Genomic DNA, 26,343 nt, shown 5'->3' with positions numbered 1-26,343 from the left:
TAAAACAAGTCCAAATGAATCTGTGTTGCTTCCTGAGTGGACACTATGATTTCACACAAGTGGGATGGACTTGGAGTTACATTGTGTTGTTCAAGTGTTCCCTTTATTTTTTGGAGCAGTATATTTTGTCTATATTAGTTTGCTTTGTTGGTCTGATTCCCATGTGTCTTCTGGATATTTTACACCGTACACTGAAGTCCTTCGATCCAGGATGTTTTTGCGTCCCCGTGTCTGTCCGTTTGTGAATTGCCTCTCGAAAAATTGTGAAAATAATGTTATATTGTTATAATATAACAAAAAAAAGGGAGGGAATCAATCTCATGATCATTCTCTTTAAAAAATGGCGCCACATCTCCGGTAAACATCCGAGGAAGAGCATTTTTTTTTTGTTTGTTTTTTTTTGCTCCAAACGTCACGCGAGACTGACTTTTTTGTGTTTTATGTAAAACAAATGATCTTTCTTTTCTGGAGCATTTTTGGCGTTGGATTATTTTTCAAACCCCACCTCCGCCTGTCAGTAAGACTCACTTTTCGTCTCACTTTCCGGTGGCGAAACCCCTTCGTCCGAATCCTCGATTCCAAGCAAACCCCTCATCGCCGAGTGTAATATTTTGTCTATAAATGTCTGTAAATTACTTACAACCTGCACGATTCTGCACGGTAATTTATTGTTACATATATATTTATTTGTTTGTTTATTTTTGATGTTCACAGAGGTGCCGAGGAAACTACTTTTTTTTTTAAATGTATTAAATTTAAATGTATTTAAAAAAATACTAAATATTAATTCATATTAATGAATTCATATTAACTATTATAATTATGAATCATTATTAATTAATAATTATTAAAATTACATTTAATTTATTAAAATTCATTCATTCATTTTTTTTTTTTTTTTTAATGCAGATGACGCTGTGTTTTATTTTACTCCAGCGAGTAAAGGAACCTTCGAAGCGGCGGATTCGAAGCCGGACGCCCTTCTTTCTGGCATCCGACGGTCAGAAAAAACAAACCGAGGTCTGTTTATTTTTTATTTTTTTGCTTGCAAACAACGTTTATATTTTCATTTACAACTATTTACAGCATCGAATATTAAAACATTCCTTCCCTCATTCGCCGACAGGCTCCCTCTCCGGGACTCACCGGTCGTCTCGGATCAACGACGGTAACCCCGAAATAAATAAATAGGGTCGTTTATCGAAGGAGGATCCGGGCGGATCTTTTTCTTCGATGCAAATTTGCTATTTTGGCGGCGTTTCCTCTCGGCGCTCGCGGCGACCCCCGCCTCCCCGTCACTTCTGCTGCTGTCCATCTTTGTTGATGACGTTCTTGAAGAGCGTGAGCAGCGGCCTCTGGCTGTGCTCGTCCCAGCTGCGCATGAAGCCGCCGTAGCGCTTGCTCGCCGGGGGGTCGCTCCAGCGGAAGTGCTTCATCTGGTACGCGCCATTCTTCTTCTGGTGGGCGCCGCCGGGCGCCACCTCCTGCGAAACCCCCTGCTCCTTATCCTCGTCCGCCGCCGCCGCCGCCGCCGCCATCGCCTCCTCGGCCAGCTGCCTCCTCATCTCGCCGGGGTAAACCTCGGCGGACTCCTCCCCGACGCCGTTGGAGGTGTAGACCTTGATGGGGCGGCGTTTCCGCCCGACGGGCTTCCCCCAGCGGAAGTGCTCCATGGAGTAGGAGCGCTTGGCCTGGGAGGTGGACGGCGTGGACTCGGGTTCGGGAGGAGGCCGGAGGTGGTCGTCGCCCGGGACGACGGGCGTCTCGGCGTTGACGTCGGCGCGGCAAAGCTCCACGCACTCCTGCGGGGGGGGGGGAAGGCGGCGGGAGGTCAATTTTCTGCTTTTCCAGCGGTTTCCGCGGCGACGCTATAGAAGAAGCTACAATCGGAGAAGCTAAACGGGACGTTTGTCGGTTTTTTCCCCCTTGTCGTAAACAAAATGGGCGTCGCGTGTTTTTTGTGTTTGTTTGGGCGTTTTGGTTCTGTTTTATCGCTTGTTAACAGGAAGTGATCGAGCAACCAAACCACCGGTTTTCACTTTTAACCCTCCCGTTATGTTAAGGGTCAATTTGACCCATTGGGTCAATGGGTGAAATGGGTCAAATTGACCCTTAACATAATAGGAGGGCTAAGCTTTTAAAAAGTAAACGTAAAATAAGTGTTCTATTATATCTTTTTTATTATTGCTATCAGTCGTAGTAGCTGTGTTGTTCGGAACTGCTGTCATGGTTGTCGTTCTAGTTGTGGTATTATCATTATTAATCTTTGTGATCGTAGTCGTGCTGCTCTCTCATCGCAACGAGTGCTAACAGCGAGTAATAATAATGTTAATATCATTATTAGCGATAGGAATCATAGTTGACCTTGTTCTTTTCTCCCCAAAGCCACATGTCTAGCCTCAATCCGTCCAAGTTTATAATAAAAAAGTGTCCTCGTACGAGGACGGGAGATACAACTAGATGATATAAATAACTATAATCACCACGAGTTGTCAGATTCGTGCTATGATATAGATTTAATTCCATATAACCGGATGAAATTAAAGCGAGAAAATCCATTTCATGGGTTAAAAAAAAAAGAGCGAGTGTTTTACCATCATGCTGCTTTCAGAGTCCAGGTCCTGGCAGCTGGGATGCACCCAGCACTGGCCCGACCCGCTGGCCCCGCCCACCATAACCCCAGCCAATAGCCACACGGGAAGCATCCTCCTGTCGGCCAATCACAGACAGTTTGATCTGCTTCGCCGCAAAAAACGCCATTTAGCCCGCCGACGAGAACGTAAACAGGGAAATAAACAAAAGCCATAAGGGTAGATTGAAATAAAGCTAAAAAAAGGAGCAGAATAGAAACGTATCGCGAAATAAAAGCCACAAATTTACGTGATTTTTTTTTTTTATAGGGGGAATTATTTTCAGATTTTGTTACAATCAATCATGCAAATAACACAAAAAGCTCAAACGAATTCATTTTAATTTTAATATAGTATTATTATTGCATTTAAAAAAAAACAAAAAAAAGCAAAATGCATGCGACGGGGGATTAAATAAATAGAGATTATCTCAAAAACTAATATTCTCACCACACCATCCCGTCCCTCTGGCGTCCCTCCATCTCCGCTCTTTCTGGTCTTCTGGATGGAGAGATCTGGTGCTCCTGCACACCTTTTGTACCCTTTGACAGATCAGCCCCTTTTTTATATCCTGCCCGTCAAGGACACACACACACACACACACACACACACACACACACACACACACGGTGACATCATGACCTGAAAGCTCCTCGTCACCTTGTTCCACCGTTCATCACCGTCACAGAATAACCCGTTTAAACGTTTAAAAAGTAAACTTTAAAAAACTATATTATTATTATTATCATCAGTAGCTGTGTTGGATATGCAGGACTGTCTCAGAAAATTAGAATATTGTGATAAAATCTTCTGTAATGCAATTAAAAAAAATTTGAATTACTTTTTCATTATATTCTAATATTTTGTGATAGGATTTTGGGGTTTTCTTAAGATGTAAACCATAATAATCAATATTAAAATAATAAAAGGCTCGCAGTTGATTTGTAATGAATCAAGAATGTATAACATTTTATGGAGTAATATTTGTATCAGTGTGAGACACAGATAGTAGTTATTATTATCATCATTATTATTATTATTATTATTATTATTATTATTGTTGTTGTTGTTGTTGTTATCATTTCTTCATAATAATAATAATGTTCAATCCTTATTAGCTATAGGCATAGCTAATAATGATATAACAATATATATATATATATATATATATATATTGTCTTTTATTTCCATACATATCGGTAATATCGACAAACACGTGCAGCAAATCCTTTTTTTTTTTCCAAACAGCGGCTGTACCAGAGAAAGATGAATAATAGAGAAGAAAAAATCAATCACGGTAGTAATTATTATTGTAAAAATGTGCTAAATGCTATTATTTGTGTTTATTTTGCGTGTTTTGTTGTTGCTGTCTGTATTTGAACGCCCTTCAGATCCAACCCGCGTTTTCCCGTCTCTTTGGCCGGAATGGAAAGATTGGAGGTCGAATGGACGGATGGTTTTTCCACCTGGACGCCGCAGCAGCTTGGAAGGTGGATTAGCACCGGGGCGTCTGGCCGAGGCCCCCGGGGGCCGCAGGCTCCGGTTACGCCGCCGCCACGGCGCCCGCCGTTGTGTTTGGCGGCGGCGTGACCGATGGGTCAGCACGGGAAATAAAGGCTGATCGGCGTGAAAAGGTCATTTTCCGTGACTTAGTTTTCGTCCCGGAGGAACGTTTACATGTGGACTCATTTTAATCCTGTTTTAATTTTTTTTTTATTTCATTACTTTCGTTCTATATTTTAACAGTTTTATTGTGGTTATCATAGTTTAAATGTCTTTTTTTTTTATACATTGATTTTTCATCACTTTTGTTAAAATTGGGAAAATTTTAATCTCGTTTTAATTTTTTTTTTATTTCATTACTTTCATTCTATATTTTAACATTTTTATTGTGGTTATCATAGTTTAAATGTCTTTTTTTTTTATACATTGATTTTTCATCACTTTTGTTAAAATTGGGAAAATTAATTTTATTCTTTTTCATTACTTTTACTTTGAAATATTTTATTTCTTTATGTTTTTCCTCCCTTTTATTTTTTGTCTCTTACTATTTTTTTTATATTTCATTCTATTACAGTGCTTTTATTTTATTAAGATATATTTTATTGTAATATAATTTTCCTCCCTTTTATTATTTGTCACTTATTATTTTTTTTATATATTTTAGTCTATTACATTGCTTTTTTTTAATTTGAAATATATTTTCTTTTAATACATTTTTCCTTCATCACTTTTGTTTCATTTTTTAAAAGTATTTTAGTCTGTCATGATACTTTCAATTTATTTGAAATACATTTTATTCACAATACTTTTCCTTCCTTGTATTTTTTGTCAATTTTTTTTTATATATATTATTCTATTACAGTGCTTTTATTTTATTTGAAATATATCTTATTTGAATATAATTTTCCTCCCTTTTATTTTTTGTCACTTTTTTTTTATATTTTAGTCTATGACATTGCTTTTATTTTATTTGAAATATATTTTATTTAAAATAATTTTCCTCCCTTGTATTTTTTTGTCACTTTTATTTATGATATATTCTATTATATTACTTTTATTGTATTTAAAATATACTTTATTTTAATACATCTATCAGTTTTATTTTTCGCCACTTTTGTTTGAATGTTAAATATATTTCATTCTGTCATGATACTTTTATGTTTTACTTTAATTTATTAACACTCGCTTTTATTTTGTTTTATTTTATCAGAGCTGCAGGGATCGATGGGAACGCCACGAACGGACACGTTCTCCAGAAATCGGATATTCTGACACAAATCTACGTTCTCAGTGTTCCCGCCGTGGCAATTTGGACTCCTGGACTCCAGGTTCCCGGACGCAAACGTTCTCGGGGTCCAAGTTCCCCGAGGTTCCCCTCAAAGGTAACGGGAGATTCTAGAATTCTCGAGGTTTTAAATGTCGCGACCCTCAGCTCTGGAGAACCAAAAGCGGCCGGTCGGAACAGGAGTCGGAGAACTTCCCCCGAGTTTGCTCAACTTCCTGTGTTTCCCCCCCGCGGCGAATCGATAAGCTCAGACCTTCGCAGAAACGTCTGTTTCTTTTTTTCGGTCTAATGGAGAAGCGGAGAAGGTAAACATGGAGCCATTAGCGGCGTCGCTGACCTTCAGCCTCCGTTCCCTCCATTACAGAGACGCGTTTCCACATTTAAAGAAAAGGGAAAAAAAAAACAGATGAAAACCCAGCGGACCAGCGAGTCCAACCTTCTTTTAGGAGCAGAGGGAACGACAAGAGGCTGCAGGAAACTCAGTGCTCAGAGAGACGGGGGGATGGAGGGACGGAAGGGTGGAACCTGGAGGATGGAGGGATGATGGATGATGGATAGATGATGGATGGATGGATGGATGGATGGATGGATGGATGGATGGATGATGGATGATGGATGATGGATGATGGATGGATGATTTAAGGGACGATAGTTTTTTTATTCATTTCTCCTTCATTAAACCAGGAAAGTCCCATTGAGATTAGAAACCTCTTTTTCAAAGGAGTCCTGGTTTAAGAAATGAATGACTGGTTTAAGTGTTGGATGGATGGATGAATGGTTGGATGATGGATGGATGAATAGTTTAAGGGATGAATAAATGCATGAATGAATGTTTTGATGAATGGATGAATCTTTGGATGACGGATGGTTTGATAGATGATTTAGGGGACGATCGGTTTAAGAAATGGATGACTTGTTTAAGGGATGAATCCATGAATGAATGATCAAATGACTGGTTTAATAATTCTGTGGATGAATGAATGTATTCTTTGATGATTGTATGAATGCATGGATGCATAAATGAATGAACGAATGAATGAATGCATGCATGAACGCATGACTGCATGATTGAATGAATGCATGAATGAATGAATGAATGAATGAATGAATGAATGAAAGAATGAATACATGAATGAATGAATGATTGAATGAAAGAATGCATGAATGAAAGAATGCATAAATGAATGCATGTATGAATGCATGAACGCATGACTGCATGAATGAATAAATGAACGCATGAATGAATGAATGAATGCATGAATGAATGAATCTGTCCATGAATCTGACCGTTCAAGCCACCTTGGCTTTTGCCGACAGGTGACATAAAACCTCTGACCTCTGACCTCTGGCTCCGCCTCCCTCCCCCTCGCCTGGACTTCGGGAGAGTGGATCTAAGTGGACTGGAGGGGGGGGGGGGGGTTGAAGGCCTCCTCGTCAAAGGCTCCGTTCCTTTCCTTTGACCCTGGAAAGGCTAAATGGATTTCAAAAAAAGCAGTCGCCATGGCAACAAACACGCCGGTCTTTGCACCATGACGATATGTTTTCTAGGGAAGGGTCTTCCTGCCGCCCTGAACGCACAGAAACACCTGGATGATGACGGAGGGAAAACGGCAACAAAAGTAAAGGTTATCATCACCTGCTGAGACGCTGCAGGGATAAGCGAAGGCGTAAAAACGTAAACAAATAAATAGAATTCGGTTTCGCTCGGTGAAATCCAGTTAATCTCATCGGCTCTCTTTCATTGGCTGTCGCCGTGTTACTGTAATCCCATAATATCCCTTCAGGGCGGCGGCCTGCAATCCCCAGGATTATCGCGGCGGTGGCAGGTGAGCAGAACGTTAACGTCTTTAATTGTATCTTGAATATTTTTTATACGAATTTCATTTTGAATATTCATTTGCTGCATGGCTTTTGTGTTCTAACAGTTCTCTTTCATTTATTGATTTAATTCGATATATTCTGTTCTGTTATCTTCGGATTGAATCTGAAAAAAATAATTTTTGGGGTATATAATTTATTCTTATTGTCTGAAAAATGTTCTTTTTTTTTTTCTTTCCGTCATCCACTCGTTTCCCAGGTAACCGGCGCTTGTTCGGACACTGGAAATTGAAAACCGAGGCGTCTGTGGAGCCGCGAGCCGCCAAAATACCGTCCCGCGGGTGAAAGCGAGCCGGGCCGCCATGTTGGAGCGCCCGGGGTCGCCGGCCTTCATGGCCAGGACGAACCCGCCGCCCGTCCTCGTCCTCGCCGCCCTCGTCCTCGCCGTCCTCGTCTCCGGCGATTTCTCCTGCTCCGACGAACACCCGGACGTCGGACACGACGACGCCGTCCGTCCCGACGCGCTCGGCGAAAGCTACGCGTTGGACGCCAACGAGCACGGCGGCAGGGACGTCCCCGAGGAGAACGCCGAGACCGCCCGGCGCGGGCTGGACGCCGACCAGGACGACTACGAGGACGCCGACTGGCACCCGGCGACCGACCAAGAGGGAACGCGCTCTGGAATCGGCGCCGCCGGGAGCCCCGACCGGACGGCGGGCGTTTCCACGCCGCACTGCGCCGACAACGGCGGCCGGATGGCGTCTAACGGGACGTGCCGGCTGATGGAGACGCCGCAGGAACGCTGCCCGGACATGTTCCGCTGCGGCGGCGACGTTCGCCGGCGGCGCCGCGAGAACCTGGACGGCAAGGAGCGTCTGGAGGGGCTGAGGAAGACCTTGTCCGAGGCGCAGGACGAGCTGAGGAGCCAGAGGGTCAAGGTCCTGGAGATGCAGGTGCAGGAGGAGCTTTATGTATTCACGCGTTCACCGAATGGAGGGGGCGGAGCCAATCCTGGAGGGGGTGGAGCCAATCTGGAGGGGGCGGAGCCAATCCTGGACGACCTGCTGGCCTGTCTGGGTGAAACCTCCGCCCACTTGCAGAGGATGATTATTATTATTATTAATAATAATAATAATAATAATAATAATAATAATAATAATAATAATAATAATAATAATAATGATAATAATGATATTAGCAATCTGCATCTGCAGCTCAACTAATGTTGTGAGTGCAGCCAATAATGATGGCAACGCTCCATGTTTATCGCTCTGAGTCCTCCTTAACCCCGCTACCTGCTAACAGGATTAGCCAGAGGTGTGTGTGTGTGTGTGTGTGTGTGTGTGTGCGTGTGTGTGTGTTTCCCTCGGTGGCCCAGATGCGAAGCGGCTCCTTTATTTGTTTGTTTTATTCTTGAAAACATGGATGGACTTCTACCTCTGGCGGCTCCGAAAGACATCCAGAAAAAAAAAAAAAAAACAATAACAAAAACGTGCACAAGCCTTTTGTGTTACCATGGCAACAAAAAGCACGTTAATTCGAGGAAAATAAAAAACCCTAGCAGGAGGTTCCACGTTCTCATGTTCTCCAGGTTCTCGCTCCGGATGAGGAAATTATTTGTTTCTATGGAAACGGAGGCGAGTTCCGGCCGTATTTTCCCGATAACAGAACCGAATGTTTAATTCCCTCTCTCAGAGCCGTCCGGCCGCCGGCTGGAACTCGACCTCCGACCCCCGCCTGCGCTCCCTGGGGCTGCGGCGCGCCGAGTCGAGCGCGCTGCTCCACGTGCACGCCGCCCTGCTGCGCCACCTGCGGGCGCACCTGCGCAACCTCACCACCGCCGTGCAGCACATGACCCGGGGAACCACCTGCATCCTCGCGCGGCCGCTTAGCATGCGTGACGCCCTGCTAACCCCAGGTAGCTCCTCAAACCGCCGCCGCGCGATGACGCGTCCGTCTTAGCGGAGGGTTAACAACACGTCCGCCCTCGCCAGACCTCCCAACTTCCTGTCCGTCGGATTGCGCGTCCCTGTACCACAGCGGCGTGCGGCGCTCCGGAGTCTACGCCATCACGCTGTCGCCGGGCGGCCCGCGACCCGTCTACTGCGACATGGACACGGAAGGTGAGAAAAGTGTCGGCTCACCCGTCCCGATAATGGAAATCAGGTGTTTCCATCGCTTCCACGCCCACAGGTGTATAAAATCAAGCGCCTCGGCATGCAGACTTTTTTTTCAAATATTTGTGAGAGCTTCCAGAGTGGAGCTGCGATCAGATGTGCGACGCATCCACTTGTGAAATTTCCAGCATTTTGGAGAATTCCATGGGAACCTACAATGACCAAAAGACAGCAGGCAGAACTAGAGGTTGCAGAGATGAAGATGTTGAGGTTCTCTTTGGGAGTGACCAGGATGGAGAGGATCAGGAAGGAGTCCATCAGAGGAACAGCACATGTTAGATGTTTTGGAGAGAAGGTCAGAGACAGCAAGACACAAGCGTTGAAACAGTTTCAGCTGCAAAGAATGGACCCACGTCATGTTGAACTCCATGGATTCGGAATGGGACGTCACTGACGTTCATATACCAAAATACTTTTGGTCCCGTGTGTGTGTGTGTGTGTGTGTGTGTGTGTGTGTGTGTGTTAGGGGGCGGTTGGACGGTGTTCCAACGGCGGCGCGACGGTTCGGTTAGTTTCAACCGCGGCTGGTCGGAGTACCGGGACGGCTTTGGCGAGGCGCGAGGGGAACACTGGCTGGGGAACCAGCAGCTCCACATGCTGTCCAACCAGGGCCACTACAGCCTGAGGATCCAGCTGCAGGACTGGGGACTCGGACACAGGCACGCCTTCTACCACAGCTTCAGGTACTGCAGACACTACCGGCAGGACAGAGCACTTTTGGTTCCAAGACCCGGCGTGAAAAGTGAATTTCCGCAAATGTGATCATTCGATATCAGTATTTACAGATCTAGAGAAAACGCGAGCCTTTAAGAGCCTCCCATAAACTGTTATCAACCCACCATCAACACTTTTGGATCATTTTAACTTACAATAAACATTAAAATACGACACATTTTTACAATTCATTTTATTTGGTCTCGTCATTACCCCTTTTACTGAAGCTTAATGTCACCGTCTTCCCTGTTATCATCGTCTTTCTTTCATTTTCATGTCGTTTTGCACGCTTTTACATGATTTCCATTTTCTGCCAATAGACAGAGGCCAGTTTCACCACATTTTTTAAAAATATTTTCAATTCCCCTGCCGCTTGCAGGGTGGAGGACGAGGCCGGCCGGTTTCGCCTCCACGTCTCGGGCTTCAGCGGCACGGCGGAGGATTCCTTCGGCTGGTACCACAACCTGCGGGCCTTCAGCACGCCGGACACCGGCGACGTCTGCGCCGAGATCAGCCACGCCGGCTGGTGGTTCCACCAGTGCTTCTACGCAAACCTCAACGGCGTCTACTACAAGGTGGGAGACCGAAAACCCATTTGCGGTGTTGAAATCCTCGATGAGGCGGCGATATTTGTGCTTTTCCCCCAGGGGGGTCGCTACTCGCTCAAGGCCCAGAACCTGCTCGGCCCCGACGGCATCGTCTGGTTCTCCTGGAAGGGGTCCGACTTCTACTCCCTGAAGGCTGTTTCCATGATGATACGCCCGCGCAACTTCAGGCCACGCCGGTCGCCGTAAACGCTGACTGTGCAGATTCACAATTTGTGACAAGAATTCAAATCTTGATCGCGAGCAAGATGGGTGTTTTTGCGTTTCGGGTGAGTCCTTGTGTGAAGCTAACATAGTTAGCGATGCAGAGATAACAGGCACCACATGCAGGTTTCATCTTTCCTGTCACACACTGTGAGCGTTTTGGGATTGTTTTAGCTTCATCGCTTAAAGGAAAAAAAAAAAAAAAACAGAAGCAGGAAGATATTTATATTTGAATAATTAAAAGTGAATTATTCAAAGTCAGAAGCTTGAGCTGATTTTGTTTCCTTGCAGCTATATATATATATATATAATGTGTGTGTGTGTGTGTGTGTGTGTGTGTGTGTGTACACTGCTTGCTTGCTGCAAGGAAAGAAATGGTTCCCGGATTTTGATATTATTTTCCCCCTGCACATTTTTTTTCATGCAAATAGTCAACAGAATGGAAGCAGGTCTGAGCAGAAGAAGCGTTAGTTCCACTGCACTTTATTCTATCTATCAATAAACATTGTTCAAGGTAACACAGGTGTGGCTTCATGGACCTGCTGAGGGGGGGCCTCCGGGCCCCCGGTGCTGCTGGGTGGGTGGTTCCCCTTCAGGTGGCGGCGGGGGGCGTCTATGTGGGGCGTTCCCTGGGGCGGGTGACGTACTGCCACCACAGAGGGGGGAGGTGGCCCTCTTTGCGGGCCGGGGGCAGGGCCTCGGTCTTGGGGCCGCTGACCGCCGTCTCAGCCTGCAGCTGGGCAACCTGAGGATTCAAAATAATCCCGAGATAATCGGATTATTTCTTTCCCGGGCGATACGGGAACACAACAAACACCGGCAATGCTGGAGGGTCAACGCGCCGTCAGAGGATGCGTATCGTGGTTTCAACAGTCTGGTGCCATCTAGTGGAACTGGACGGTACTGATCCCCTTGTGGGTTTCTTTTTGAACAATGAGGAAAATAAGTAGAGATGTAAAATAGAGCAAACAATAACAATCTCTTCTAGTATTAAGATGAGAGACTGAAGTTTTTTCTGATAACCCTCACCTTCCTCCTGCCCCTTTGGTTTGTAAGCTAGCCGAATTGTTTTCTAGCGTCGCATGAACAACGTCGCTCCACAATCCCAGCACGACTCCACTCATTTTGCAATTCCATCAGACGGTACCCGGTGAAATCCAAGCGAGGTAAAACTGACCAGAGCGCTACACGGTGGCGTGGCTGCTCCATGCGCTGTTTGTGTGTTTGTTGTCGTGCATGAAACATCACGGCTTTAGCCACTCCGCCCGCACGGAGGTGGTACGATGACCACCTAAAGCCAGGTGAGTGGAAGCGTGCTGGAAGAGCAGCGTTGCCATTAAGGTTGAACGTTAGCATCGAGGTAGCAGGGGCTCCCTCTGCTGGACAAAGTGCCATTTCCAGTGTTTCCACAGTTGTCACGTGACCCGGCGCTCATAAGTTTCCCCTCACCTCCTTGTCCCAGCTCTCCAGCCGTAGCTTGTTCCACTGCTCCCTCTTGGAGAAGTAGTCCGGGTACATGGCCTTCTCCGAGGGGTGCCAGTGGTCCAGCGCCCACTCCGGGACCTGCAGACGGGAGCGGCGGCAGAGCACGGATCAGCTCACCGGGCGTAGATTGCGCTACCGACACGTTTGCACTGGAGCTTCACGTCAGGTGCTGTTATGGATTTGAATTCTGAGTACCGTGAAGTTCCTGTGCTGCAGGTTTGTTCCACCTGAAAAGACTCAGGTGCCCGAGAACTGAACTGAGTCGTGGCTTTAGCTTGGTGATTTCTCACCTTGTAGCACTCGTATCTCTCGTAGGACGTCCCGCCGGGGGAGTCGGGGAAGATGTAAGGCTGGGGATGCTGGTTGGTCCAGAACTCCTCCTCCCCCGCCTTCAGCATCATGGTGGCTTTCACCATGTCCTTCTCCTCCTTGTTGTCGTCGAAGCGAGCCCGCAGCACGCAGGCGTAAAAGCGGTATTTGTCCCTGCAATGGATTTCGGGACGCGATCATTCAAACGCCTCGTGATACGAAATGTGCTGAAACGCGCAGGGAAGTCGGGAATTTCGGTTTGAAGCTCTCGATAGATTTGCATTGCTATTTAAAATGTGTAGCTATATAACTTCAGCCATTAGAAGTTCTTCAAACACCACTGTTTGTATATGCTTGTTAATTTCTTTCTACGTTTTATTTCGTAGCTATGCTATGTCTCAGTAAATCCCTGGTAACTTGTTGCTATTTTTCCCCTTGTTGATAATCACTTTCTCTGGCTAGCTCAAATAGTTTCCCTCAAGCGCAAGGGAAAACGCCTCGTATTCATCGATTGCTATTTTTCCATTGGAAATTAATGCAGTTAATGAGGAAAACGCAAAAAATAAAGATAAATAGCAAGGACTTTGGAGAGAAATCGAGAAATAATGGAGGAAAATAGAGAGTAGCCTCAGAGGGAAGGGTGCACAGTGCTGCCAGTGCTAATCTGTAAACAATTGTCGGTGAATGTATGAAATAGGGTTAATGCTAATAACCAATTTAATACAATTACGCGGCGTTTATTACACGTTCAGAGGCAGCTTGAATGGAAAATTGGACACAAACGGTCCTAAGTAACGATTGACCTGGCTAGCAGCTAGCTTAGCCGCTCGGTAAACACCAAGACGAAATCAACACACGAATGAATGAACACGAATAATAAAAAAAAAAAAGCACACCCGGTGTTTTTACTTAAAAGGAAAAGACGACTCTCACCTGAAGACGCACCACGACTCGAGGTGTCTCAGGGATTTCTTGTAAAGCCGCAGCACCTTCTGCTGGTGGGTGAGATAGGCGGACGCCATCTTTGCTGTCACCTTCTCCCCGCGCGATGAATTCTGGGATGCTGTGACGTCAGGACGATAAATATATAATAAACGCGCATTATTCTTTTTTTTTTTATGTTAATCTCTAAACATTATGGAGATTAAATTAAATGAATAGAGGTAGGAAAAATAGTAAGAATAACCGTTGTGTTGGGATACAGAAGCAAATATTGAAGATAAAAATTGCGCCGTAATGGAACATTATCAGTGCAGTAAAAAAACAAAATAATTGATTTTCTCGTTTTTTTTTGTAACGACTAACAGCTATTGAAATATAAACGTATGAATTTATAATATCGCAAAATAGAAATCATACTTGTGCGGTTTTATAATAATTACGGTACGTCACCGTTACGCCACGCCTACGTCACGCTCACGTCATGGTTCCGGCCAGAGCGGCATGCTCGGTTCTTCTCGGTCCCAGACCTCCAGCTCTCAGGACCATGGCCCGACACAAGTACATCGGTGAGTTTATGCTTGAATATACTTCATTTGAAACTATAGAAAAGGCACAGGGTGCAAAGGACGCGGCGAGCGTCGCAATGTGGTTGAGTTAGCATGGGAGCTAACGGGTTTGACAGCGTGCAGCGGCTGCAGCGATCACAGGTGACTGGCATGTAAACACAACCTGGGAGTAACGAGTACTCTGAGTACTTTGAGTACTTGTTTACCCATGAAGGTACAATCCGGAGAAAAAACCGCAATGAAAAATATCTATAATCACAGTGGCTAAAAGTTCAAAACTTGATTTCTTTCAAATCAAAGTTAAAGGTTGTGTTAAAAGTTGTTAGACATAAACAGAAGTTGTCATAATAAAAATAATAGCGACACTTAAATGCTTTTTTGAGCACTGTGCTTTTGAAAAAAAATGACCAGTTAGTAAGTAAAAGATGTGACTCAGGTCTAACATTGCAAACACTTTCAGACTCATGGGTTTGAAAAATATGATTATTATCATATTATTAAATCTAATAAAAGTACTACGATCCAGCTCATAATTTCAAACATCCAAGCGTTCGCTCATTCACACCTACAGACAGTTTAGTCTTCAGTGAATCCATGCGATTGCTCTCGGACTGTGAGAGGACGGCGAGAACGTGGCGAGAACCCAGGCGGATCCATGATGATTTCCCAAAATGTCGTTGTCAGATATCGGCGTGAACCTGACGGATCCCATGTTCAGAGGCCTTTACAGGGGGAAGCAGAAGCACCAGGGTGAGTGTCGCCATCTTTGACGAGCAGGAGATCTTCCTCGTCGCTGACGCCAGCTTCTTCTTCTCAGATGACTTCGATCAGGTCGTCGCCAGGGCTCTGGACGCCGGCGTGGAAAAGGTAAAACAGGACCAGACATAGATCTCTCACAGTTTCCTGCAGTTGTTATTCAGATAACCAGATTTTAGCGATAAATAATTGGGGCAAAATATACAGAATAGTGAGAAATGACGTAAGCTCTTTGAGGAAGTGACCTCAAATCTGAAAATTGGCTTTCAAATCTGCAGAATAATCACCAGACATTGTTATTTTGTTGTTGTGTGACAGTTTATGATCACGGGTGGGAGCCTGGAGGACAGCCGGGACGCCCTCGGCCTGGCCCAGACCAGAGGTTACCATGGAAACCCCCTCCCGGCGTCTCCTCCTCCTTGTTGACAAGTCTTTCCAAACCCAGAGAAGAGAAAAAAAAAAAATCTTTATTTGCATTTCAAATACACTTGAGCTTCAGTTTCCAAGTCAAGTCCTTAAATGGTCCACAAAAAAGCAACAATATTATTCCCGGCACGATGGAATGGATGGAAGATATCGTGATCTTCCTCATCCTTTCCCAATAATTCTGAATTTAGAAGCAAAAAAAAAGCTCCCTTTTTTCAAATTTACCATCTGAATTAAAACTAAGTCTAAATCTGCTTTTGAAATCGGTGAAAAAATCCAGGAGTTAATTGACAAAGTCAACAAACGGCGACGCCCTTTCGAGACCCTCCTTCTGTTTCTCGGCAGACGAGTTTCACTGCACGGTCGGCTGCCATCCCACGCGTTGCGGCGAGTTTGAGCGCGACGGCGAGTCGCGGTACCTGTCCGGCCTCAGGGACCTGGCGGCGGCTCACGGCGGGAAGGTGGTGGCCATCGGCGAGTGCGGGCTAGGCGAGTAACTCCCATCCTATGTTGTGTTCTCGCACGCAGCCAGTTTGTTAGCGCAGATAAACAGCAAGCCAAACTCTGGCTTCTTGCTCCATTTTTTTAAAATAGCAATTGGTGTAAGTAATACCTTGTTTTTTATTGTTCTGTTTTTTTTTTTCAATATTTTTAATTTGTGGGATGTTGATGAAGAATGCAGAGGGGGAAGTGTGTTGACAGATGCTAGAAGAGTGATGGGACGATGGAAAGAGTACTTTGAAGAACTGATGAATGGGGAAAATGAAAGAAAGGCAACTATTGTAGACCGCAAAGTAGCACAAATTAGTAAAAGTGAAGTGAGGAAGGCATTGAAGAGGATGAAGAGTGGAAAAGCAGTTGGTCCTGATGATATACCTGTGGAGGTGTGGAAGTGTTTAGGAGAGGCAGCGGTAGATTTTCTGACTAGATTATTCAACAGGATCTTAAGAGAGTGAGAAGATGCCTGAAGAATGGAGACAAAGTGTGATGGTGCCTATTTTTAAGAATAAAGGGGATGTGCAGAATTGTGGCAACTACAGAGGGATAAAGTTGATGAGCCATACAATGAAGTTATGGGAAAGAGTAGTGGAAACTAGACTGAGAGCAGAAGTCAGCATTTGTGAACAGCAGTATGGCTTCATGCCTAGGAAGAGTACTACAGATGCAGTATTTGCGTTGGGAATGCTAATAGAAAAGTACAGAGAAGGCCAGAGGGAGTTACATTGCGTTTTTGTAGACCTAGAAAAAGCATATGACAGGGTGCCAAGAGAGGAGCTCTGGTATTGTATGAGGAAGTCTGGAGTGGCAGAGAAGTATGTTAAACTGGTGCAGGACATGTATGCTCGCTGTGAGACACTGGTACGCTGTGCTGTAGGGGTAACAGAGAAGTTCAAGGTGGAGGTGGGACTCCATCAGGGATCAGCTCTGAGCCCCTTCTTGGTTGTGATTCTTTCAAAATAAGACACACCGAAACTAATCACATTTTAATTTTTTTTTTATTTTTTCAATACTTTTCAGATGCTAAAAACCATCAGTTCTCATGAACTTTTTGTATGACGATTAGCATTCGTAAAGCCAAAGATAGTTTTCCTTCGTTTGTGGGCGATAACGTTGGGGATTATTTCAGTTAACGTGTTTGAAGTGTTTACAAAATTAAGAAATATTGGCTTTAAAATGAAAATTGTCACTTTGATTCATCGTAGATTTTGACCGTCTGGAATTCTGCCCCAAAGAGACCCAGCTGAAGTGAGTTTGGCAGGTTTTTTTTTTCTTCCTCCGCTGTCTCTTAGTTGTTTACATCTAATCCGACGAGCAAGTGAAGAAGGAATGAATAAATACTTCACAAGCTTATGTGCTCAAACTCAAAGATACACAAATCGAGGTGTTTTCTGATAACAAGCAACACCCAAGGTCTTGCTAGTTTTTCGAGGCAGCTTTTTTGCGAAACAATTGGTGTGACGGCGTGGATCGACCCCGGCAGGTTCTTCCAGAAGCAGTTCGACCTGGCGGAGGAGACGCGCCTCCCCATGTTCCTGCACTGCAGGAACTCCCATCAGGACTTCATCGGTACGTCTTTGGCCGCGTCCCCGACATGTTTTGTCAACTTAACGCATCTCATTCTTTGTTTACGTTTCTCCCTGACAGACATCATGAAGAGAAATCGGGACAGATGCGTCGGAGGCGTGGTGAGTACCTTTGAGTTTCACGCGGAGGTCCAGCTTTGGAGTGTTTTGGAGACAAACCCCAGGGTAGATGATCACCGACGTCCCTGCTTCAGGTTCACTCGTTCGACGGGACGGCAGAGGACGCCGCCGCCCTCATCGACCTGGACCTCTACATCGGAATCAACGGCTGGTGTGTGTTTGCACGTTTCTTTATTTGTTTGTTTAGAAGTTGTTTGAGATGTTTGTACCAGCTCATCGCTAATTTCCATCTGTAGTCCTGTACAATACAAATATAAAAATGTACAAAATAGACAATATATATAACATATACAGATAGGCAATAATATAACTATACAATATATAAACAGGCAATACAATATGTATTTTGCAAGTTGAAAGTGCTATTGTTGTGATATGTGTGTGTGTTGATGCTAATTTGCAGATGGGGGTAAATAAGATAAGATAAGATAAGAACAACTTTATTGATTCCGAAGTAAATTGTTGTGCCAGAGTTACAGAAAATATAACAGTAATAAATAATAAAAAGAAAAAGGCAGAATTAGAAATAAAAATAAACTATAAACTATAAAGTGTCTCAGTGAAACTATAAAGTGTCTTAGTAAACAAGCGATCAAACTATAAGTGTCTTAGTAACAAGTGAGGTAAGGAGTGCACAATAGTAAAAAACAAGAAAGTTAATGCTGAATAATTATCAACAGATAGATGAATAGCCAGATTTGGGCAGCTGAAAATCATCTGTAGCATAGCACGGATTAGCGAAACCGTAAACACGCTTTACACAGCATTTTGTGAATTCTTTGTGGGATTTTTTTTTTGTCACTGGAAACTGAAAAAAGTGCAAGTTATCTCAAGTAACGTGATTAACGCAGTGGTTTGTGCTCCTGCCAGAAAGCAGGTCCACCCTCTGCGGCGTGTTGTCCTCAAACTACACTTGCATGGCAGTTCCAGAAATTAGAGCTCAAAGTTTTCGACCCAAACCAGAGAACGTGCAGCTGGAGAACTTTAATGTTATTCGCGAGTCCGATTGAGCGTTTGTCTCGAAGCTAAAGAAGCCGGGCTAAGTTAATGGGTTCCTTAATGGTTCCTTCTCGCAATAGCAACCCCCGTTCTCTTTTCCAGCTCCTTAAAGACGGAGGCCAACATCGAAGCCATGAAGTCCGTCCCCACCGAGAGGCTCATGATAGAAACAGGTGAGTCTCAGTTTGCAGAAACAGAGCAGTTGCTTCATCTGTTCCAACTTTGGGTCCATCGTCTTTCTGCGGCGCCTTGCTAAATCGACTGTCGCCAGCTAGCTATGTTAGCACGCTAACTAGCTATGTTAGTTAGAACGAGCTCTGTTAGTTCGTGCACTTGATTCGAGCACCTCGAAACAGTCCTACTGATGTTTGTTGTTGTCTGTGATATTATTATTCTTTTTTTTGGACCTCTGCACCGTGGGTTTTAGAGAAACGTGGCGGAATTGACGATTAAGGTTTTTTTTCCCCCCCAGACGCCCCGTGGTGCGGTGTGAAGAGCACGCACGCAGGCTCTGGATACGTTCAAACCACCTTCCCCACCAAGAAGAAATGGGAGGCGGGTCATTGTTTGAAGGACAGGAATGAGCCCTGTCACATTGTGTGAGTCGAGACCCAACTTTGTGACTCCGTTTACCGGGTACCGGCCCAGTTTAGCCTGTAAGCGAATCCGAGGTCAAATAGACCCGGCTTACGCTAATGCTATGATGTTTTCGGTGTGGAAAATCAAACCGAAGACCTTCTAATAGTCATAACCAACCAGCTAGCTAGCGGGAGGCAAGATGAAACTTCTTGATGTCATTTCACCGATTGTCTCCCGCAGACAAGTCCTGGAGGTGATGGCGGCGGCGAGGGGAGAGGACCCGGGGGAGCTGGCTAACGCCATCTATAACAACACCATCAAGTTGTTTTTTGCATCGAGCTGAGGTTCGGTCTTCATCGCCTTTGGACCGGCAGAACGTTCAAACTCGAGATTTGATGCTATGGTTCGTTGCTCGTACGTTGCACATTTTGTGATTCCTGCTTCAGATTTCTTTAACCTTCGGAACCTTCATTTCGTAAATGAATTAAAAACGGGTCATAGCCGCTACTAAGAAGGGAAACAAGAACTTTAGGCGTATCTGTGGAGGTTCTCAGTCGTCTTCGGAGCTGAAATGTCACGGTTGGATTCCCGGCTCCTTCTCGTGTGTCGAAGTGTTGTTGAGCAAGACACCGAACCCCTGACTGCTCCCCTGGCGCTGATGGACAGCAGCTCACGGTTCAGCCATGATGGGTGAATTGCAGAGAACGACTTTCCCCACGAGGGATTAATAAAGCATCAATTATGACGATTTCTTGTGGGGACCTTTTCCTAGCCACCGCCTTTGGATTTCTTCCCTTGAAGACTGTTGGATAAGAAGTAGTCAACACATCAAGGTGTGCCCTTTTTATTTTTGGTTTAAATCCTCCAATATTGTCCTGGGTTGAGCGTTTAGATAATAAATGAAGATAATATCAATTAAAGTGACATTTCTGGACATTTCTGGACGCGCAGTGTCGGCGTGCGGCCGCTAGGGGGCGCTAGAGGCGCTTAACCACGCCGGCTTGTTTTACAGAAGAAGAAGAAGCAACAGGAGGTTAAGTTGGCTGGAATTGACAGTCGGCGGCGGGCTCCGTGCCGCAAAATAAAGTCAAGTAAAAGCGGATCTGGAGCGAGGAGGCGGCCGATGAATGTGTGCCGAATTTACATGGATCCCGCCGACTCGCTGGGACCGTGAGACGTGAATTCACGCCGCATGGCGTCCACTCAAGCCCGGATCGGCCAGCAGGCCATGGCGGTGCTCGATGTGGCCCTGCGAGTTCCCTGCATCTTCATCATCGACGCAATATTTAATTCTTACTACGACCCCGGGTCGGGATGGGCCGGTGCCGTGGGGAAGGTCCTGGTCAGGGTGACGGGTGAGTGTTCCTGCCCGGGGACGGTCTGCTTCCGGAGCCGCGGCGCTGACAGCTAGCTGGCCGGCTAGCTTTCTTGCTACGTGACGCTGCGATGGCCGTCACGCCAGCCTAGCGCCTCTGCGAGCTGTCACAGGCTCAAAGTAAAGCAAAAACAGTCAAAACTCGAAACTAACCCGCGTTTAAAGCCCCGCTTTCGCACCAATCGCCGCGTTTTTGCCCCGAAAAACACTGATGCTGGTCGTCGGCTAACAGCTAACTCTTGTGAAAACAGGTGTGACGTCACTATGTAGTTCAAACAGCAGGTCATGTTTCTGGCTTGTTTACATTCAGATATGCGTTATCATTTCACCCCACGCTTAACTTTTTATGCTCTAATATTACTTTTTATGCTCTAATCAATCGTGCAGTACTTCCACGGGGATTGTGTCAAGTCAGGGTGTTCCTCAAATGAACGGGACACAAAAAGAAAGTGGGGTTTCGTAAGAAAGCGGTAGAAAATTCAGGTTGGATTTGATCAGTTTTCCACAGTCGTCCTCCAGCGCGTTCAAACGACTCCACTCTGCACGTCCCAAATGCGCAAAGTGTAACACAAAGTGCTCTGTGTCGCAGGCGTCCTGGTGTCCGGCGTGGTGCTGCTGCTCTCCCAGAAGGCCCTGTTCAAGTTCTACACACTCTTCTTCGCGGTGCTCCTGGGCCTCGCCGCCGTCCTGGTCAACTATTACGCCACGTCCCACATAGACTTTTATAGCGCCTACTACAAGGCGGCGCTGGGCTTCCGGCTGCTGCCTCGGAACGGGCCCACGCTGTGGCTGGGCATGGCCGCCGTGCAGCTGGTGTTCGGCGTGGGCTACGTCTTCCTGCTCAACCTGCAGTCGGTCTTCGCCGCGCTGGTGGTCCTGGACATCATGATGCCCCTGTGGGGGCTGATGATCGAGCTGCCGGCCGACGTGCGGCAGCTGGTGGCGGTGTTCTCGGGCACGGCGCTGGCGCTCAACACGGCCGTTTGCCTCGCCCTGCGGCTCAAGTGGTTCTACTATTCCTGCCGCTACGTTTACCTGCTGGTGCGGCACATGTACCGGATCTACGGGCTGCAGCTGCTGCTGGAAGACACCTGGAAGAGGATCCGCTTCCCCGACGTCCTGCGGGTGTTCTGGCTGACGCGGGTCACCGCGCAGGCTCTCATCCTGGTCTACGTGGTGCGGGCCGTCAGGAGGGAGAGCGGCGACGCCACGGGACTCCCGTCGGACGGCGGCGCGTTCTCCCAAGTAAGATCGGAAAGGCGTTTGAGACGCAGGACAAAAAAAAAAAAAAAAAAAAAAGCCGCCCTTTATTTTAATCGTCACATTTCTCACAATCTTCACGTTCTCAAGGCGTTTCCATGGTTACCGATCCCCCCCTACAGGGTTACCTGCTGAGCTGGGACGTGTTCTGGGACCTGACCAGCAACCTGATCATCTCCGGCTGCGACTCCACGCTCACGGTCCTCGGCATGAGCGCCGTCATCTCCTCGGTGGCGCATTACCTCGGCCTCAGCATCCTGGCCTTCATAGGTGTGTGTGTGTGTGTGTGTGTGTGTGTGTGTGTGTAGTTGCCAATATCCACCGCTGCCCAGATTTTAATTCATGTCGTGTTTGCATTAACTAGGTCAGGGGTCGGCAACCTTTACCAGTCAAAGAGCCAGAGTAAAGAAAACACACGCAACCCTTTTGAAATTTAAAATAAATTAACATGGGTTATAATTGAATGTTTTGTTTTTTTGCCTTTATGCTGTGTATCTAAATGCACTGCGGACGGCAAAGTGGGAATTTCAGTGTACGGGGAAAACACGTTTCTGCATGTGACAAAACGCTCTGAATGTATAACACAATGAAAACAAAATGACATTTCAGAAAACATTTTGAACTCTGAAAAAAAAAGAGGTTTGGTTGAAGGTTACTTTTAAGAAAAAACACTCCATGTCTATTTGAGTCCTTCTTGTATTCATGAAATAAAGCCAAACTTAAATTAACCGACCGACAGCAAACCAAATCTGCCGTCCTCCTTTTCCTGGAGCGCGCAGTGATTTTGAGATATTTTCACACATTTTATTTAGATGTTCCAAGATCGCCATATTCTTGACGTTCAAAAATAAATTTTAAAAATGGACGAGCTAAAATGAAATACATTTTAGTCAAATACTCGTGGATTATTTTCAAAAAAAACACACGGAGCCGCATCAGACGGATCCAAAAGCCTCGGATCGCCGACCCCTGAACTAGGAGAACCCGAACTGGTTCGAGCCTCTTTAAAACACACACACACACACCATGTAATGTATATGTGTGTGTGTGTGTGTGTGCTCTGGTCTATCAGGTTCCACAGAGGAGGAAGACAAACGTCTGGGCTTCGTGGCTCCGGTTCTGTTCTTCATCCTGGCCCTGCAGACGGGCCTCAGCAGCCTGGACCCGGAGGAGCGGCTGGTACGTGAGGAGGGTTCCCCCGCCGGCGTGTCCGCCGTGACCTTTGACCCTTTCTGGCTTCACGCAAGAAAACCACGACGATGGGATTTTTTTTTAATTTTTTTTTTTATTCGGGGAGCACTTCCCGTTTCTGCGTGGATTGACCTTTGACCTCTGCTGCTGGGCCCTCCAGGTGCGCCTGAGCCGGAACATGTGCCTCCTGCTGACCGCCATCCTGCACTTCATCCACGGCATGACGGACCCCGTCCTCATGTCGCTCAGCGCTTCCCACGTCTCGTCCTTCCGCCGCCACTTCCCGGTGCTGCTGGTGTCGGCGGCGCTCTTCGCGCTGCCCGTGGCGCTCAGCTACGCCCTCTGGCACCACTACGCCCTGAACACCTGGCTCTTCGCCGTCACCGCCTTCTGCGTGGAGCTCTGCCTCAAGGTGAGGCGGCGCGGGGTCGAGCGACGGCGGCGCCCGGAGGGAGCGGCGGTCTGACGCGTGTCCTCCTCTGTCCGCCAGGTGGTGGTGTCGCTGACGGTCTATGGCCTCTTCATGGTGGACGGGTTCTCCAGCGTGCTTTGGGAGAAGCTGGACGACTACGTCTACTACGTCCGCTCCACGGGGAACATCATCGAGTTCCTGTTCGGCGTCATCATGTTCGGAAACGGCGCCTACACCATGATGTTCGAGTCGGGCAGCAAGATCCGCGCGTGCATGATGTGCCTGCACGCCTACTTCAACATCTACCTGCAGGCCAAGAACGGCTGGAAGACCTTCATCAACCGCCGCACCGCCGTCAAGAAGATCAACTCGCTGCCGGAGCTGCGCGGCGACGAGCTGCGGGACATCGAGGACGTGTGCGCCATCTGCTACCAGGAGTTCGCCACGTCGGCGCGCATCACGCCGTGCCACCACTACTTCCACGCGCTTTGCCTCAGGAAGTGGCTGTACATCCAGGACACCTGCCCCATGTGCCACCAGCGCGTCTACGTGGAGGACGAGGGACGCGACCGCGCCGCCTTCTCCAACAACAACGGGGGCTACGCAGCGCCGCAGGACGCCGCTGCGCCCGTTCCCGCGCCGCCGCCCCCGCCGCCGGGGGGTGGCGAGCGGCGAGGACAGCGGGGGGGCGAGCCTCCTCGGGACGCGGCACGAGCGGCGGACGACGGCCTGCTGGAGGACAACGACAGTATAGAGTACGACGAGGAGGAGTGGGCCACCCGGACGCCGACGGAAGACGACTTCGTCAACGACGACACGGACTCGACAGAGGATTGACTTCACTCCGATTGACTCCTAACCTTCGGCATCTTCATCGGCTCTTGGAAACGTCAGTCCTCTTCTCCTCTGTCCGGGAGTTTTATCTCCTCGGAGGCTCGAGGGAAGGGGCGCCGACGCCGCCGGCGTGTCGGGACGTCGTCGCCGCCCGGCGTCGCCCGCGCGGCTTCCGTCTTTAGAAACAGATGTTTGGCTCTGCTGCCGAGGACAGTTGAGGGTTTAAAAAAATTTAATTTATTATAATCCACCTTGAGAAAATTAGCCAAAAAAAAAAAAAGGAAGGAATTTCCCCCTAAAATTACTTGAAATTAAAAGAATTGTGCAAAATCAATTCAGGCTAATTAAACTCTTTTTTTTTTTTTTTTTCTTCTCATTGGTACTTTTTATTGTTTTGAAACTTTTTTTTCCACGATGAGAAATCGTAAAAAATCAGCAGTTCAAAAACCCGACGTTGCCCCTTTTTCCGAACGCTGCACACCTTTTTCAGAGTTGGTTTCGTTACCACGGCGACTAACGAAAAGCGTCTTCATCATAGAGCGCCCTGATTGGTCAGTAACTCCTCGAATGGAGAAGAACCAATAAATAATGACTTAAGTTATTCTCGGCATCGCATTATTTCGACGTGATACGTGTCGGCTGCTATTTATCCAAATTATTAGGGTTAAATTGCGAGAAGGCGAGGAACCGCCTCGGTGACCCACATCGTCCCCATATGCAGAAGCAGAGCGCCGTTACCGTGGAAACCAGAGCATTCATTCATTCATTCATAAACTTGAAATGGGTTGAGTGCGTCGTCAAGCCTCCATCGGGCGACGGCAGCTCACAACCGTGCACGTTACTGTACGTGTGATCACACACACACACACACACACACACACACAGTATTGCAGTATAAGATACTTTGCCTCCCGGACATGGGTATACTTTCCCCGTTTTTTTTTTATCAATCGTTAAAATCCTCTGATTTTTTTTTTTTTTAATTATTATTTTTATTTTTTTCTTGAATGATAAAGACTCAAGGCCGAGACCGTGCATTTTTTTTTTCCTCCTTTTTCTCTCTTTATTTCCCCTGAAGGGTTAAAACTGCTTCTTGTCTCAGGGTCCAGATTCACGGCTGGAACTTTATACATCGATTTGGATTTCCAAGCCTTAAAACAGTGTATTTGTCATATTTACCTGCTGGAAAGTCTTTTTTTTCTTTTTTGTTTTATGCCTCCAGCAAAAATAATCGTTTTTTTTTTGTTTTTTTTTGAGGTGTTTGTCCTGCTGAACGCCGCGTGCGTCGCAACTACTGGCCGATGTGAGACGTGAGCAAGAACCCGCTTTTCCAAAACAATCAAACTGTGTGACAAAATGAGTTTATCCACTTTTATTTAAATATGAATTCAGAGTGATCTCTATACAAGTATGTATATAGAAAGATAGAGAGCGATTGCATCAGTGTTAATTTATTTTTTCCTTTAATTAATGAATTTAGGCCATTTGTAAAAGGAAACTTCATGCATTTTTTTTTTCTTCAATAATCTCTTGCAAACATTCAGGTTGAGTTGATTATTTTCAGCTTTTTTGTTTTGTTTTTAGTTTATTTATCAGAGTAATTAAGTTAAATTCATGGCACTTTGATTGAAAGACTTCCAGTAACTGTTCCGCTATTGTTTGGGTTGTCTGTTTTTGTTGCTTTCCATCGCTTCTCTGCCCGTTCATAAGCGAAGTTTAGGTGAATATTTGCAATATTTCGGGGGCGGCAAAGGGGCAAATGGTCAGGAAATTCCCCTGGCTGTCGCCATTTTCATGTTTTTTTTTCCTCTTCAGTTTCACCTCAGCTCCAGCGGCCCTTACTTGAGCTAAAAAAAAAAAAAAAACCCATGACACCAGGCGCGTTGTTGCACAATGTGGGGACGTGGAAGTGTGGAGATGTTCCCCGGCCTCGCGAACAGGCACAAGCTAAAGGTTCTCCAATGTGGAACCCCGTCAGCAGGGGAACCCCAAAAAGGTCCGGAAGCACAAGCGAAGGCCAGGTGGGTCTGTGTTTGACCTCGGCGGGCGCCGTTGGTCGACTTCTGTGT

At 46.3% G+C, this 26,343-nt stretch overlaps 5 protein-coding genes across 5 annotated transcripts; 3 read left to right on the top strand and 2 right to left on the bottom strand.

Moving 5' to 3' along the window:
• Positions 1 to 1,093: 1,093 nt before the first annotated feature.
• LOC147219592 (pro-opiomelanocortin-like) lies at positions 1,094 to 3,152 on the bottom strand. The gene is made up of 3 exons (XM_086171332.1): positions 3,081 to 3,152; positions 2,595 to 2,709; positions 1,094 to 1,802 (listed from the first exon to the last, which is right to left on the bottom strand). The coding sequence occupies exons 1-3, from the start codon at positions 3,110 to 3,112 to the stop codon at positions 1,296 to 1,298; spliced, it is 654 nt and encodes a 217-aa protein (XP_086027458.1). The 5' UTR covers positions 3,113 to 3,152; the 3' UTR covers positions 1,094 to 1,295.
• Positions 3,153 to 7,221: 4,069 nt separating this feature from the next.
• On the top strand, positions 7,222 to 10,921 carry LOC147219591 (fibrinogen C domain-containing protein 1-like). Its single transcript, XM_086171375.1, has 7 exons — positions 7,222 to 7,244; positions 7,496 to 8,189; positions 8,932 to 9,154; positions 9,231 to 9,359; positions 9,880 to 10,096; positions 10,507 to 10,702; positions 10,775 to 10,921. The coding sequence occupies exons 2-7, from the start codon at positions 7,599 to 7,601 to the stop codon at positions 10,919 to 10,921; spliced, it is 1,503 nt and encodes a 500-aa protein (XP_086027501.1). The 5' UTR covers positions 7,222 to 7,244; positions 7,496 to 7,598.
• Positions 10,922 to 11,382: 461 nt separating this feature from the next.
• On the bottom strand, positions 11,383 to 13,784 carry ndufb9 (NADH:ubiquinone oxidoreductase subunit B9). Its single transcript, XM_086171376.1, has 4 exons — positions 13,664 to 13,784; positions 12,712 to 12,904; positions 12,386 to 12,499; positions 11,383 to 11,681 (listed from the first exon to the last, which is right to left on the bottom strand). The coding sequence occupies exons 1-4, from the start codon at positions 13,750 to 13,752 to the stop codon at positions 11,550 to 11,552; spliced, it is 528 nt and encodes a 175-aa protein (XP_086027502.1). The 5' UTR covers positions 13,753 to 13,784; the 3' UTR covers positions 11,383 to 11,549.
• A 360-nt stretch (positions 13,785 to 14,144) lies between these two features.
• tatdn1 (TatD DNase domain containing 1) lies at positions 14,145 to 19,950 on the top strand. Its single transcript, XM_086171747.1, has 12 exons — positions 14,145 to 14,238; positions 14,923 to 14,988; positions 15,056 to 15,105; positions 15,313 to 15,376; positions 15,766 to 15,909; positions 17,124 to 17,166; positions 17,402 to 17,487; positions 17,566 to 17,606; positions 17,699 to 17,775; positions 18,726 to 18,796; positions 19,096 to 19,222; positions 19,443 to 19,950. Exons 1-12 carry the CDS (start codon positions 14,154 to 14,156, stop codon positions 19,543 to 19,545), a joined length of 957 nt encoding a protein of 318 aa, XP_086027873.1. The 5' UTR covers positions 14,145 to 14,153; the 3' UTR covers positions 19,546 to 19,950.
• A 262-nt stretch (positions 19,951 to 20,212) lies between these two features.
• rnf139 (ring finger protein 139) lies at positions 20,213 to 26,140 on the top strand. Its single transcript, XM_086171368.1, has 6 exons — positions 20,213 to 20,557; positions 21,167 to 21,822; positions 21,960 to 22,107; positions 22,910 to 23,016; positions 23,189 to 23,440; positions 23,519 to 26,140. The coding sequence occupies exons 1-6, from the start codon at positions 20,395 to 20,397 to the stop codon at positions 24,275 to 24,277; spliced, it is 2,085 nt and encodes a 694-aa protein (XP_086027494.1). The 5' UTR covers positions 20,213 to 20,394; the 3' UTR covers positions 24,278 to 26,140.
• The last annotated feature ends 203 nt before the right edge of the window (positions 26,141 to 26,343 follow it).

This window comes from Fistularia commersonii, chromosome 24 (assembly GCF_037954325.1).
Source record: "Fistularia commersonii isolate RoL2024-O1a breed Wild chromosome 24, RoL_Fcom_v1.0, whole genome shotgun sequence".
In the NCBI taxonomy this organism is placed as follows: domain Eukaryota; kingdom Metazoa; phylum Chordata; class Actinopteri; order Syngnathiformes; family Fistulariidae; genus Fistularia; species Fistularia commersonii.
Note: the sequence above shows the minus strand (reverse complement) of the source record. Positions and strands in the feature narration are given on the sequence as shown.

Bases quoted from the DNA above. Each gene is read 5' to 3' on its own strand.
- rnf139 (XM_086171368.1), top strand. From the start codon at position 20,395: ATGGCGTCCACTCAAGCCCGGATCGGCCAGCAGGCCATGGCGGTGCTC. The intron at 21,823-21,959 runs GTAAGATCGGAA...CCCCCCCTACAG, and splicing joins ACGGCGGCGCGTTCTCCCAA to GGTTACCTGCTGAGCTGGGA. The intron at 23,017-23,188 runs GTACGTGAGGAG...TGGGCCCTCCAG, and splicing joins TGGACCCGGAGGAGCGGCTG to GTGCGCCTGAGCCGGAACAT.
- tatdn1 (XM_086171747.1), top strand. From the start codon at position 14,154: ATGGTTCCGGCCAGAGCGGCATGCTCGGTTCTTCTCGGTCCCAGACCT. The intron at 14,239-14,922 runs GTGAGTTTATGC...TGTCGTTGTCAG, and splicing joins GGCCCGACACAAGTACATCG to ATATCGGCGTGAACCTGACG. The intron at 17,167-17,401 runs GTGAGTTTGGCA...CGACCCCGGCAG, and splicing joins CCCAAAGAGACCCAGCTGAA to GTTCTTCCAGAAGCAGTTCG.
- ndufb9 (XM_086171376.1), bottom strand. From the start codon at position 13,752: ATGGCGTCCGCCTATCTCACCCACCAGCAGAAGGTGCTGCGGCTTTAC. The intron at 12,905-13,663 runs GTGAGAGTCGTC...AATCCATTGCAG, and splicing joins GAGTCGTGGTGCGTCTTCAG to GGACAAATACCGCTTTTACG. The intron at 11,682-12,385 runs GTGAGGGGAAAC...TTGAATCCTCAG, and splicing joins TGGAGAGCTGGGACAAGGAG to GTTGCCCAGCTGCAGGCTGA.
- LOC147219592 (XM_086171332.1), bottom strand. From the start codon at position 3,112: ATGGAGGGACGCCAGAGGGACGGGATGGTGTG. The intron at 2,710-3,080 runs GTGAGAATATTA...ATTGGCCGACAG, and splicing joins CAGAGGGACGGGATGGTGTG to GAGGATGCTTCCCGTGTGGC. The intron at 1,803-2,594 runs GTAAAACACTCG...CCCCCCCCGCAG, and splicing joins ACTCTGAAAGCAGCATGATG to GAGTGCGTGGAGCTTTGCCG.
- LOC147219591 (XM_086171375.1), top strand. From the start codon at position 7,599: ATGTTGGAGCGCCCGGGGTCGCCGGCCTTCATGGCCAGGACGAACCCG. The intron at 8,190-8,931 runs GTGCAGGAGGAG...TCCCTCTCTCAG, and splicing joins TCAAGGTCCTGGAGATGCAG to AGCCGTCCGGCCGCCGGCTG. The intron at 9,155-9,230 runs GTAGCTCCTCAA...CGCCCTCGCCAG, and splicing joins TGACGCCCTGCTAACCCCAG to ACCTCCCAACTTCCTGTCCG.